Raw genomic sequence first — 14,033 nt, forward strand, 5'->3', positions numbered from 1 at the left:
CAAACTCACCATGCATGACAGATAACAAATGCACAAAAAGGGTTCCCACGATATCTTCTGAAAGAGACACAGACTGGACAAGATGGATACCCACTGCATCGTCGGAGAAAACTAGAAGATGGTGGATTCACAACAACCATCAGAGTTCGTGGTTGTGAGGTTGAAGTTGACAACAGGTGGATTGTTCCATACTGTCCACTCCTCACATGGCTATTCAATGCACACATCAATGTTGAGTACTGCCACTCTGTGAAATCCATCATATATGTGTGCAAGTGTGTCAACAAAGGATCTGACATAGCTGCATTTGGCCTGCCAATGGATGGAACTGTGCATAATGAGGTTCGGCAATACGAAATGAGAAGATACATCAGTAGCAATGAAGCCATCTGGAGGATCGTGAACTTCCAAATTCATGAACGACATCCCACTGCGGTTCATCTCAGTGTGCACCTTGAGAATAGCCAGAGTGTGTACATCACCAAGGAGGTACTGGCGTACGACAACAATAGGTCCTGGAGGTGGCTTTCTGACTTCTGGGCGATGCTGACAGCTTTCCCTGCTGATCAGGTCACCTTCTTTCATATTGACTTTGCTCAGTCCATCACAGGCAACCCCTACTCTAACATGGCCTGGGACATGTGGATCGAATGCACCATGAACAAGGGCGGCAAAATAAAGTCTGGCTGGCTCTCCATCCTCCAGAATGAGAAGCAGCTGCTGGTGCACTCCAGAAATGTGAACAATGTGGCCCGGATCCGGGCGGCTCATAACGCCCTGGCCAACCGGAAAAAAAAAGCCAAGAGGAAGCACATGGAATGCGGTCCAAAACGGATGCGAGAAGATGAGCAGTGCGTGCTGGACCTGGTCGCATGCATGCATGAGTTTGACTCCTTTCCATTCGACCCATCCTCACCCACCCTCCACACCCTACAGTCAGCCACGTCTGCCTCTGATGAGCTCGTTGCGGACTTCAACTCAGCCCATGCTGCGGGGGAGGAAAAGTTGACCAACTTCATGCGAGAGCGGGTGTTCATTAAGAATACCTCCATCCATGCACCCGTCCCTCTGAGCAAATGCTTGACGTTTGCCAAGATGCCAGACATGGAGTAGCACAGGGAGAAACTCAAAGCGAGAGCTGCTGAAATGGAGCGGATAGCTCACAAGGCAGTGATCGACCTGGTTGAGGTCTGTCAACTTGTGGACCTCACCGAGTTTCTCGAACATCGTGTTGTCGAGGAGTGTATGGCCCTATTCAACTCCAACGGCACATACAGGAAGACACAGAAGAGCAAGCTCATCCAGAGTCTCTCTCTGCAATCTGTAGATCTGCAGGAACCCTACACCGCTCTCATTGACATGGGCATGATCTGGAGGATAGCAACTCCATCAACAGAAGATCGACAAATGCAATATGGCACCCCATACAAGTGGTCGGACTATGTCCACAAGGTGTCATCCATCATCCTTGCCCGCCATGGTGATGCTGAGCGTATCATCTGTGTGAACGACCCGTATGACGCACCATACTCAAATAAAGATAACAAGCGAGACCTGCGGGCACAGGGTAAGGCACATATTCCCGACGCCGACAAGAAATTGAGCGACCTCTTCCCTTCTGCTCAAGTGTTCAAAACGCTGCTGTGTAGTGGCAGCAACAAGGGGTGACTGCAAAAAGTGATATGCGACTACCTGACAGACCTTGCAGAGAGTGTTGATGCAGAGATTGTCCTCTCTGTTGGCTCCTACTGCACCAACTTGTCAACCCAGCAACCAATGGACAACTACAGCTTTGATCAGTCTGAGGCTGACACTGTCCTCTTTTCCGCTTACGCAGTTCTGCAGGAGTCAGGCTACACTGGCCCTGTTGTCAGTGATACCGCTGATACCGATGCCTATGTCACGGCAGCAGTTATCTCATGGCAGCTGCCTGGAATGCTCTGTATGAAGAGGAAACAGGAGACTGTCTTATGCCGTGGCCTGGTAACTGACGATATGGCAGACTGCACTGTATGACAGGCTGTGATGCCAACTCAAGCTTCTACGGCAAGGGTAAGAAGTCGGTGTATGATAGGGTAGCAAAGAGCCGTGTCTCAATGGCAGCTCTCGCGGTGCGGAGACAGCGTTGACTTTGAGGAGGAGGTGTTAGAGGAGCTCTTCCAGTTCACACAACATGTCATCTATGGCGACAAAAAGAGTAGCACCATGGCTGAGGCCCGTGCAGTAAAGTGGAAGACACTGAAGAGCAAATCATTAATCCGTTTCCCTCCAGATGCAGATAGCCTATGCCAACACTGCCTCTGTACAAACTACTTGGCATATCTTGTGCGCCACCCCTCCAAGAAGCACCACCCCTCGCCACTCAGACATGGCTGGGAGCTGGTGGGTGGTCGCTGTCGCCCTGTCCGCCACACGCGACCTGCTCTCCCGACGCATCTACCTGCACCAGGGCCAGCTGAAGAGAGTGAGGCAGATGATAGCAAGGAGGGGGGTGAGGAGGGAGATGATGATGTACAGAGGAGGAGGGGGGGGATTCATCGGAATCTGATGATTCAGAATCTAGTGAGGCAGAATGCTCTGATTCGGACTGATCATATCTCTCAAGGTCATATTGATTCATCAATTACAATGTCATAACAATGTGAAGTATGACACAAAAGCATAATTGGTGACTTCTAAATAAGTTTGTTTTTTGTAAATGTTTTTTCGAAAATGTGTTTCATTTGTGTTGTGGTGTCATTTGTCTACAGAAAATGGCCAAAAAGTACCATTTTCAGGGTAAAATGATTTTGCATCGACATGTTTTAAGTCGTTCCATTTGCAAACTGTTCAAGTTACAGCTATTAAAAGAGCTTATTTTGAAGTGTAATGAGTTTAGTTGTCCTGCATTTATCAATAATATATATTATTCATCAGTTTACTTTACTACAAGAGATCCTTATGGAGGTAGTTGCTTTAAGTACAAAAGTTACGTTTTTGCTCTACCGGATGGTGGCCATCTTGGATTTCATGGGTCAAAATGATGTCGTAACATCAAACTAATGTCAGATTCGGAATCCTCGTGGTCGACTGACACCGAAAAAGTGTCTTTGTACATGATTCTAGTTGCTCTGGTTCAAAACTTAATTTTTCAAGATGGCGCCGCCAGCCATCTTGGATTTGGGCCTCTGGAAAAATATGCCAGGATTTTTGGGAGGGACATGGGGGCTAAATTTTTTATAAAAGGTCAATGGAAGTCAAATCAATCGTCAAACCTTACTAGCCAGAGAATGGTCACGGAAATGAGGTTCTTAACCTAACTACATGCATGCACACATCCCTGGGGGGAGAATCCACTTTGACTTCAGTTTACTGGGCCTCCATCTCTTTGTTCGCACATGACTGAAAGTGTTGGCTGATTGAAATGATTGAAGACGTCTTCAATATTGGGGGTTTTTTTTACAACCAAAATGGTTGCCAGTCAGCCATCTTGGATATGATCTCAAAAAAAAAATGAAGTGCTTAAGTAAGTCATCATTCGTTATCTGTGTGCCAAGTTTGAACATCAATAAATGCATGTCTGAGAAATGGTTGAGGACACGTTTGATACCAATTTTCTTTTTAGAACTAAAATGGCCGCCTGTCAGCCATCTTTGATCGCATCGCGAAATAAAAGAATGTGCATATGTATACCATCATGTGTGGTCTTTATGCCAAGCATGGATAAAATCAGTCCATACAAGTCTGATTTATGGATGCGGATGCATGCACGCATACGAAAATTGAGACCAAATCCATAAGCCCCCGTTTCGGACCAAGTCCAACAGGGGGATAATAACACGACAAGAGATATACATCAGGAATTTTATGCCACAATGAGAGGTTGCTATAAAATCTCGCGGAAAAGCCGTGCATGAGTTCTGTGCAGTTCTATTATGAGGGAGGGAAAGAAATAAAGAGACAGAGAGAGACAGAGACAGAGACAGAGACAGAGACAGAGACAGAGACAGAGACAGAGACAGAGACAGAGACAGAGACAGAGACAGAGACAGAGACAGAGACAGAGACAGAGAGAGAGAGAGAGAGAGAGAGAGAGAGAGAGAGAGAGAGAGAGAGAGAGAGAGAGAGAGAGAGAGAGAGAGAGAGAGAGAGAGAGAGAGAGAGAGAGAGAGAGAGATATTCACAAAGACACATATATAAACACAAAATACAGATGTATTATGTACTGTTAAGTATTTACAAAAGCTATTTTATTTGACGTTATGACCTTAACTTATAAGCAATTTACTGATTTCCCAACTGCCCGGATCAACAGCTGAGCACCGTTTTTCATCAAGGTTTCGATCCTTTCAGCCCAGAACCTCTCCAAACGGCGGATCCACAACCCCGGTCGCAGGTCCACATCAGTAGATTACTCAACATCAATGGACCCACAACCTCAAAGTTGTGTCCAGTCAGTCAATAAAGCAATGCAATATCTTTATTCAAACTTACTTAATTATTACTTTTATTTAAAGTATAACTACATTTGAATAACTTTAATCATACATCACTTTTAGGCCAAGGAATCTATGAAAATATATCGCCAAACCCACCACAAATTGCAATAGAAACCATTCAAGTGTTTTTTCACTCAAAGTATGCTATAGAATGACATACTAAAAGTCACTGAAAATTCAAGTAGGGGAACATGTTTATTTTTCAAGATGGCCGCCAAAATGGCTGCCAAAACTGATAATAATTTTAGAATCAGCCCGATATCAGCAAGTAATAGTGCTAAAAATATATGTGAAAAACTTAGGTACATGTTTATTGGACACAATAAACCCATTTCTGGCATTTTTTAACTTGTCACAGACTTCACATTAAAAAATGGCCACCAAAATGGTGCCAAAACTAGCATATTTAGAAATAGCTAAATATAAGCAATTACTTGGGATTCATATATAAATAAAACATCTTGAAATTTCCTTGGTTCAGACATTTCAGAAATGAATGAAATTCTAAGATATGTTGGATACATTGTATTATTGTTGTCATAGCGCTAAAGTATTTCTTTCTTTTCATATTACAGTGGAATTAGCTGATCATGGACAAGTGTGTTTTCTGTGAGGAACCTTTATCCAATGGAGAGCCAACTTCCACATTACGCATCAAAGGATGTGAAGGCATTGCCAAGGCTAATGAGTTGCGGAACAGAAATATTGGTGCTGTGCCCGGCCAAGTTGTGCATGTCAAGTGGAGGAAGGACTTTTGTTCCCCACAGTGCATAGTCAGTGACAACAAAAAGCGAGGACATGACTCCGCAGCTTCCAGTAGTTCACCATGTGCGTGTCGATCCACAAGTATGGCATTCAATTACAAAGAAAACTGCATATTTTGTGGTGTTTGGGATGCAAAAAAAAACAACACAAACCAACACATAAACTTATCTCAATCAGAACAATGGATTTCCAGAAGACCATAATGCAGGTATGCAATGAACGCAATGATTTGTGGTCAGACACTGTCAGAGGTAGAATTGAGTATGCGCAGGATCTACATGCTGCAGATGCGGTATACCACAACCTCTGCAGTACAAACTTTAGAACAGGAAGGGAAATACCAAATGAGTTCGTTGCAGAAGAAATGATCCCTCCCAAACGGCCTAAGCAGGGCAGACCCTCCGATTCAGTACGAGCAGATGCTTTCATTAAGGTAGCCGAGTATCTGGAGGCCAATGACGATGAACAAACAACTACACAAGATCTAATACATAAAATGGATGAATTTCTGGATGGCACTGACAGTGAATCATATGGATTTAATTACATGAAAGATCAACTTCAAAAACACTTTGGCGACAACATAACGATCACCGAGATCAATGGAAAACTAAATGTGGTTACATTCCACCACAAAGCATCCGTTATCCTCCACAAATTCTACAGTCAACCCAAGAAAAGCAACAACACTGCAGAGAAAATGAGACTCATTGAGACTGCTGCCAAACTGATTAAAAGTGATGTCAAATCAGTGGAAGAGACAAAAGAGGTATACCCAAATTCAAGTACAATGACATCTACTGACGAGGAAATGTCATTCTTACCTGAATCATTGAAACTTCTGCTTCAGAAACTCGCAGTTGGGAAGGATGCCGATAAGAAAATAGTATCGTTGGGTCAAGCCATTATGCAATGCATTCGACCAAGAGTTCTAATTGCTCCCTTACAGATAGGTTTAGGCATACAAATGCACCACCATTTTGGGTCTAAATTTCTCATAGACTCTCTCTATGCACAAGGAAATGTCAGAAATGGGTTTATTATGTCCAATAACATGTACCTAAGTGTTTCACATATATTTTTAGCACTATTACTTGCTGATATAGGTCTGATTCTAAAATTATCAGTTTTGGCAGCCATTTTGGTGGCCATCTTGAAAAATAAACATGTTCCCCGACTTGGATTTTCGGTGACTTTTAGTATGTCATTCTATCGTATATTTAGAGTGAAAAAACACTTGAATAGTTTCTATTGCAATTTGTGGTGGGTATATCACGAGATTCCCTGGCCTATTTATGTGATAATATATCAAGCGATAGACACTTTACCTTCTAGGCTTGTCTATTGCACAGCACCTCTATCAAACCAAAGACTCAAACGGTCATTCAACTATTCAAACTATCATTAACAATCGATTTTAACATGCTGCATTGCGTATATTAGCAACCACCAATAAATTATTTTAATGCTTATTTAAAATGTATTTTATAAAAAATATTAATTTATTGTATTTTTATCGAAATGCCTCCATTATTAAATAACATATATATATATATATATATATATATATATATATATATATATATATATATATATATATATATATTTATATATATATATATATATATATATATCTTTAATCAATAGCATGAATTAAAAATTTTCCCACAGTAAAATAATTAAATAATTAATTCATTATTATCTCAAATGCAATGCAATAGGAACTTGTTGACATGAAAACAAACCAAATTTAAATAAAAGGTGATGATGAAGTCGAAAGACATTCTCACAAGACCTAATCAAACAATCAGCCAAATTTCCTGTTTAACATGATGGAGAAAACCTTCTCAGCACGTTCCACAAAATCATCCTTTCCTGAACAAATTCTTACAAATCTTAGAAGCTGAGATGAAAAAGGCATTGCATCTTATTTTAATTGGTACATTGTTACATGGAAAGGTGTACAAGACTACTGGGAAACTGAAATCATCAACCTTAGGATATATACTTGCACTAAAACAATTCTGTCCAACTCCAACCAACACATCCAGATATGCAGCAACTGTACAATCATTACCACTCCTGTTTACATTCAGACTATCTGGATAAATCTTGTGAAGTTGCATATCAAAAAAATTATAGTTAACCACACAAACATCATCCATATAACAACTTGTACGAGATAATTTTTTCTCCTTCACCAGTTTCTGCATAAATGAAAATTCACAGAAAATATGAAAAATGTCCACAAGTAGGGGCCTGCAATTCCCACACATGGGAATACCCGAAACCTGTTGAAACATTATTCCACAAAAAGACACAAAAGTATAAAATGAAATAAAATTAACAGCATCCTTCAACTCCTGCTTATCAAAACAATGAAAACTTGGACATATTTTTAGAAAATAATGCTCCATCAAACCTGACACATAAAAACTTACTAAAAGAGTTAAAAAAAAGCCTTGTCAATTACTTTGAAGAGTGAATCCTTCACTTGTACAAAATCCAAATTTGCACATAAAGTTGAAAAATCCAAAACTTTAACTGACTTGATATCAAGGCATCTAATTCTATCTAATAACTCTAAGGAAGAATTAATTTTTCAGAAAGTGTTAATACCAGAATTCTTCTCAATTACTAAACAATATTTCCTGACCTGCTCCCGAACAACTTGTAAGCCTGAGTTAACTATAACCGATAACTACTTGGTGGAACACTGCCTGGCACCCGCTATAAAACTATACTTGTATGGGTTCTTATGAAGCTTAGGAATTCAGAAAAGCCAAGGCATACAAAGATTTATCTCTTTACATTTAATACTGAAATTATTAACTAAAACTTCCTGATGCTCAAATATATCCAATTGGGAGTGACTTATGACAAGGAACATTTGTGCTATTTCATATACGAGTGAAGGTAACCACATCAATGCCAAAACTAACTCTCTTAATAAAACCTCTAAATAAAACTTTTTACAAACCACACAAAAATTATTAGCAGCCTTATCTGCTGCAACTATTACATAGTATAGCTATCATGGTGAGGAGAGAGAGAGCGAGAGAGCGAGAGAGAGCGAAATGGAGATGGAGAGAGAGGAAGAGAGAGAGGAAGAGAGAGAGGAAGAGAGAGAGGAAGAGAGAGAGGAAGAGAGAGAGGAAGAGAGAGAGGAAGAGAGAGAGGAAGAGAGAGAGGAAGAGAGAGAGAGAGAGAGAGAGAGGAAGAGAGAGAGGAAGAGAGAGAGGAAGAGAGAGAGGAAGAGAGAGAGGAAGAGAGAGAGGAAGAGAGAGAGGAAGAGAGAGAGGAAGAGAGAGAGGAAGAGAGAGAGGAAGAGAGAGAGGAAGAGAGAGAGGAAGAGAGAGAGGAAGAGAGAGAGGAAGAGAGAGGGGAAGAGGGAGAGCAAGAGAGAGAGGAAGAGAGAGAGGAAGAGAGAGAGGAAGAGAGAGAGGAAGAGAGAGAGGAAGAGAGAGAGGAAGAGAGAGAGGAAGAGAGAGAGGAAGAGAGAGAGGAAGAGAGAGAGGAAGAGAGAGAGGAAGAGAGAGAGGAAGAGAGAGAGGAAGAGAGAGAGGAAGAGAGAGAGGAAGAGAAAGAAGATGAGAGAAAGAGGAAGAGAGAGAGAAGAAGAGAGAGAGACAGAGAGCGAGAGAGGAAGAGAGAGAGAGGAAGAGAGAGAGAGGAAGAGAGAGAGAGGAAAAGAGAGAGAGGAAAAGAGAGAGAGGAAAAGAGAGAGAGGAAAAGAGAGAGAGGAAAAGAGAGAGAGGAAAAGAGAGAGAGAAAAAGAGAGAGAGGAAAAGAGAGAGAGGAAAAGAGAGAGAGAAAAGGAGAGAGACAGAGAGGGAGGAAAAGAGAGAGAGAGGAAAAGAGAGACAGAGACAGAGAGAGAGGAAAAGAGAGAGAGGAAAAGAGAGAGAGGAAAAGAGAGAGAGGAAAAGAGAGAGAGAAAAAGAGAGAGAGGAAAAGAGAGAGAGGAAAAGAGAGAGAGAAAAGGAGAGAGACAGAGAGAGAGGAAAAGAGAGAGAGAGGAAAAGAGAGAGAGGAAAAGAGAGAGAGGAAAAGAGAGAGAGGAAAAGAGAGAGAGGAAAAGAGAGAGAGGAAAAGAGAGAGAGGAAAAGAGAGAGAGGAAAAGAGAGAGAGGAAAAGAGAGAGAGGAAAAGAGAGAGAGGAAAAGAGAGAGAGGAAAAGAGAGAGAGGAAAAGAGAGAGAGGAAAAGAGAGAGAGGAAAAGAGAGAGAGGAAAAGAGAGAGAGGAAAAGAGAGAGAGGAAAAGAGAGAGAGGAAAAGAGAGAGAGGAAAAGAGAGAGAGGAAAAGAGAGAGAGGAAAAGAGAGAGAGGAAAAGAGAGAGAGGAAAAGAGAGAGAGGAAAAGAGAGAGAGGAAAAGAGAGAGAGGAAAAGAGAGAGAGGAAAAGAGAGAGAGGAAAAGAGAGAGAGGAAAAGAGAGAGAGGAAAAGAGAGAGAGGAAAAGAGAGAGAGGAAAAGAGAGAGAGGAAAAGAGACAGAGGAAAAGAGAGAGAGGAAAAGAGAGAGAGGAAAAGAGAGAGAGGAAAAGAGAGAGAGGAAAAGAGAGAGAGGAAAAGAGAGAGAGGAAAAGAGAGAGAGGAAAAGACAGAGAGGAAAAGAGAGAGAGGAAAAGAGAGAGAGGAAAAGAGAGAGAGGAAAAGAGAGAGAGGAAAAGAGAGAGAGGAAAAGAGAGAGAGGAAAAGAGAGAGAGGAAAAGAGAGAGAGGAAAAGAGAGAGAGGAAAAGAGAGAGAGGAAAAGAGAGAGAGGAAAAGAGAGAGAGGAAAAGAGAGAGAGGAAAAGAGAGAGAGGAAAAGAGAGAGAGGAAAAGAGAGAGAGGAAAAGAGAGAGAGGAAAAGAGAGAGAGGAAAAGAGAGAGAGGAAAAGAGAGAGAGGAAAAGAGAGAGAGGAAAAGAGAGAGAGGAAAAGAGAGAGAGGAAAAGAGAGAGAGGAAAAGAGAGAGAGGAAAAGAGAGAGAGGAAAAGAGAGACAGGAAAAGAGAGAGAGGAAAAGAGAGAGAGGAAAAGAGAGAGAGGAAAAGAGAGAGAGGAAAAGAGAGAGAGGAAGAGAGAGAGAGGAAAAGAGAGAGAGGAAAAGAGAGAGAGGAAAAGAGAGAGAGGAAAAGAGAGAGAGGAAAAGAGAGAGAGGAAAAGAGAGAGAGGAAAAGAGAGAGAGGAAAAGAGAGAGAGGAAAAGAGAGAGAGGAAAAGAGAGAGAGGAAAAGAGAGAGAGGAAAAGAGAGAGAGGAAAAGAGAGAGAGGAAAAGAGAGAGAGGAAGAGAGAGAGAGGAAGAGAGAGAGAGGAAGAGAGAGAGAGGAAGAGAGAGAGGAAGAGAGAGAGGAAGAGAGAGAGGAAGAGAGAGAGGAAGAGAGAGAGGAAGAGAGAGAGGAAGAGAGAGAGGAAGAGAGAGAGGAAGAGAGAGAGAGGAAGAGAGAGAGAGGAAGAGAGAGAGAGGAAGAGAGAGAGAGGAAGAGAGAGAGAGGAAGAGAGAGAGAGGAAAAGAGAGAGAGGAAAAGAGAGAGAGGAAGAGAGAGAGAGGAAGAGAGAGAGAGGAAGAGAGAGAGAGGAAGAGAGAGAGAGGAAGAGAGAGAGAGGAAGAGAGAGAGAGGAAGAGAGAGAGAGGAAGAGAGAGAGAGGAAGAGAGAGAGAGGAAGAGAGAGAGAGGAAGAGAGAGAGAGGAAGAGAGAGAGAGAGGAAGAGAGAGAGAGGAAGAGAGAGAGAGGAAGAGAGAGAGAGGAAGAGAGAGAGAGGAAGAGAGAGAGAGGAAGAGAGAGAGAGGAAGAGAGAGAGAGGAAGAGAGAGAGAGGAAGAGAGAGAGAGGAAGAGAGAGAGAGGAAGAGAGAGAGAGGAAGAGAGAGAGAGGAAGAGAGAGAGAGGAAGAGAGAGAGAGGAAGAGAGAGAGAGGAAGAGAGAGAGAGGAAGAGAGAGAGAGGAAGAGAGAGAGAGAGGAAGAGAGAGAGAGGAAGAGAGAGAGAGGAAGAGAGAGAGAGGAAGAGAGAGAGAGGAAGAGAGAGAGAGGAAGAGAGAGAGAGGAAGAGAGAGAGGAAGAGAGAGAGGAAGAGAGAGAGGAAGAGAGAGAGGAAGAGAGAGAGAGGAAGAGAGAGAGAGGAAGAGAGAGAGAGGAAGAGAGAGAGAGGAAGAGAGAGAGAGGAAAGAGAGAGAGGAAGAGAGAGAGGAAGAGAGAGAGGAAGAGAGAGAGGAAGAGAGAGAGGAAGAGAGAGAGGAAGAGAGAGAGAGAGAGAGAGAGAGAGAGAGAGAGAGAGAGAGAGAGAGAGAGAGAGAGAGAGAGAGAGAGAGAGAGAGAGAGAGAGAGAGAGAGAGAGAGAGAGAGAGAGAGAGAGAGAGAGAGAGAGAGAGAGAAGAGAGAGAGAGACAGAGAGAGGAAAAGTGAGGTGGGTGAAGAGAGAGAGGGAGAGATGGAGATGGAGATAGGAGAGAGGACAGAGAGAGAGGTGGGGGGAGAAGAGGAGAGAGGAGAGAGAGAGAGAGAGAGAGAGAGAGAGAGAGAGAGAGAGAGAGAGAGAGAGAGAGAGAGAGAGAGAGAGAGAGAGAGAGAGAGAGAGAGAGAGAGAGAGAGAGAGAGAGAGAGAGAGAGAGAGAGAGAGAGAGAGAGAGACAGAGAGAGAGAGAGAGAGAGAGAGAGAGGGAGAGAGAGACAGAGACAGAGACAGAGACAGAGACAGAGACAGAGACAGAGACAGAGACAGAGGCAGAGACAGAGACAGAGACAGAGACAGAGACAGAGACAGAGACAGAGACAGAGACAGAGACAGAGACAGAGACAGAGACAGAGAGAGAGAGAGAGACAGAGACAGAGACAGAGACAGAGACAGAGACAGAGACAGAGAGAGAGACAGAGAGAGAGAGAGAGAGAGACAGAGAGAGGAAAAGTGAGGTGGGTGAAGAGAGAGAGGGAGAGATGGAGATGGAGATAGGAGAGAGGAGGGAGAGAGAGGTAGGGGGGGAGGAGAGGAGAGAGAGAGAGAGAGAGAGAGTGTGAGAGAGAGTGTGAAGAGAGAGTGTGAAGAGAGAGTGAGTGTGAAGAGAGAGAGTGAGAGAGAGTGAGAGTGTGAGAGTGTGAGAGTGTGAGAGTGTGAGAGTGTGAGAGTGTGAGAGTGTGAGAGTGTGAGAGTGTGAGAGTGTGAGAGTGTGAGAGTGTGAGAGTGTGAGAGTGTGAGAGTGTGAGAGTGTGAGAGTGTGAGAGAGTGAGAGAGTGAGAGAGTGAGAGTGTGAGAGTGTGAGAGTGTGAGAGTGTGAGAGTGTGAGAGTGTGAGAGTGTGAGAGTGTGAGAGTGTGAGAGTGTGAGAGTGTGAGAGTGTGAGAGAGTGAGAGAGTGAGAGAGTGAGAGAGTGAGAGAGTGAGAGAGTGAGAGAGTGAGAGAGTGAGAGAGTGAGAGTGTGAGAGTGTGAGAGAGTGAGAGAGTGAGAGAGTGAGAGAGAGAGAGAGAGAGAGAGAGAGAGAGAGAGAGAGAGAGAGAGAGAGAGAGAGAGAGAGAGAGAGAGAGAGAGAGAGAGAGAGAGAATGAATACCTTTTGAATACCCAACTATACCTTATGGAGCTTATCCTCGCTCATGACCTTTATTCAGGAGAGGCAAATCGAGAGGTAGTCAGCATATGTTTTGGGGTAGCTACACATTCATTGAGACTGCTTTGCACAAATGTGTATCCTGCTGTTCTTTGGGATCTGTCAACCTTTAGAATAAAGGTATATTTACAGGAATTGATCAAGAGAGCTGCTCTTGAAGACAACTGTGGCCTTTAACTCAAGGAGCTCCTTTAAAGTCTCGGCACCTCACTGTTATTTTTATGCTGCACAAAGCAATGGCTAAGGATTTAAATGAAGGTATAGTTGACTCTCCTTAATCCTAATAAGCAACATACTGGATTTTGATAAATCAAAAAGGACCATTAATGACTATTTCCAATAAAATGGATCCAAAGAGTGAATAGTAATGAAAAGTAGAATGATAACAATAATAATTCTTATAGGGTTTGGGTATTCAAAAGTATTTTATTACATAGAAATGGCCAATGCAGCACATTTGGCCTTTTTTGTAACAGGATGCATTCACTCACCTGTGCTTGCGTTTTTTACCCCATGGCTTATTCTCTGAAAATGTTGCTCCTTTGTGCTTGGGAAGGGTTGGAGTGCAAGCACACCACCGACAGTATTCAGAGTATGTTCGGATCTGATATGTTTCTGCATCTTGGCACATGTTTTTGGCTGAAAAAAAGGTAATTGTCATCAAGAATGAAGTCAAGAGTAAAAATATGTAAACAAAAACAAAACAGAAAAATGCACGTTATCAGAGGACACAGCTCAACATTGCCATAAAAATGGGACGTGTACATTTTATACCTGAATAACTAATAAATAAATAAATAAATATTTCAAGGTGGAATGATGGTTCGTAGAGATGGTAAAGTGTATATAGAAATAAATAAATAAATAATGGTTCTCAAAAGCATATACAATCCCTTACTGCTCTCTCCAGTAAAACTCGATTTTAAAACTGTCAACATTTGGCGATAACATGCTGTGTCCCATGACTTTTGGCTCCTATCCCAAAATCATTTGACGTGTCTCATGCCCAGATATTATTGCATACATGTGCCAAATATGAATGAAAGACATGCACAGTAATTTTCGAGTCGAGGCTCCAGGTGGATGTACGGACCAACAAAACCCAAAACAAGAGCGAGAATTGCTTTGCAATACATGCCCACCTGCGATGTGATATTTTAAGTAAACCAATGAACAAAAACATGTGTGTGACCGGGGTGACAGCTCATAGCTG

General features: G+C 42.6%; 1 protein-coding gene and 2 pseudogenes across 1 annotated transcript in view; 2 read left to right on the top strand and 1 right to left on the bottom strand.

The window, feature by feature from the left end:
- Positions 1-14,033, bottom strand: part of PARN (poly(A)-specific ribonuclease) — a 285,191-nt gene that overhangs the window by 33,270 nt on the left and 237,888 nt on the right. Inside the window, exon 22 of the mRNA XM_085885374.1 lies at positions 13,312-13,459. Coding sequence (XP_085741500.1) covers positions 13,312-13,459 — 148 coding nt within the window. The remainder of the gene's footprint in view (positions 1-13,311; positions 13,460-14,033) is intronic.
- On the top strand, positions 1,147-2,736 carry LOC147034566 (uncharacterized; annotated as a pseudogene).
- LOC147034567 (uncharacterized) lies at positions 4,865-6,651 on the top strand (annotated as a pseudogene).

Source organism: Eptatretus burgeri, chromosome 1 (genome assembly GCF_056783735.1).
Source record: "Eptatretus burgeri isolate ZD-2024b chromosome 1, Ebu_testis_v1, whole genome shotgun sequence".
Taxonomy (NCBI): domain Eukaryota; kingdom Metazoa; phylum Chordata; class Myxini; order Myxiniformes; family Myxinidae; genus Eptatretus; species Eptatretus burgeri.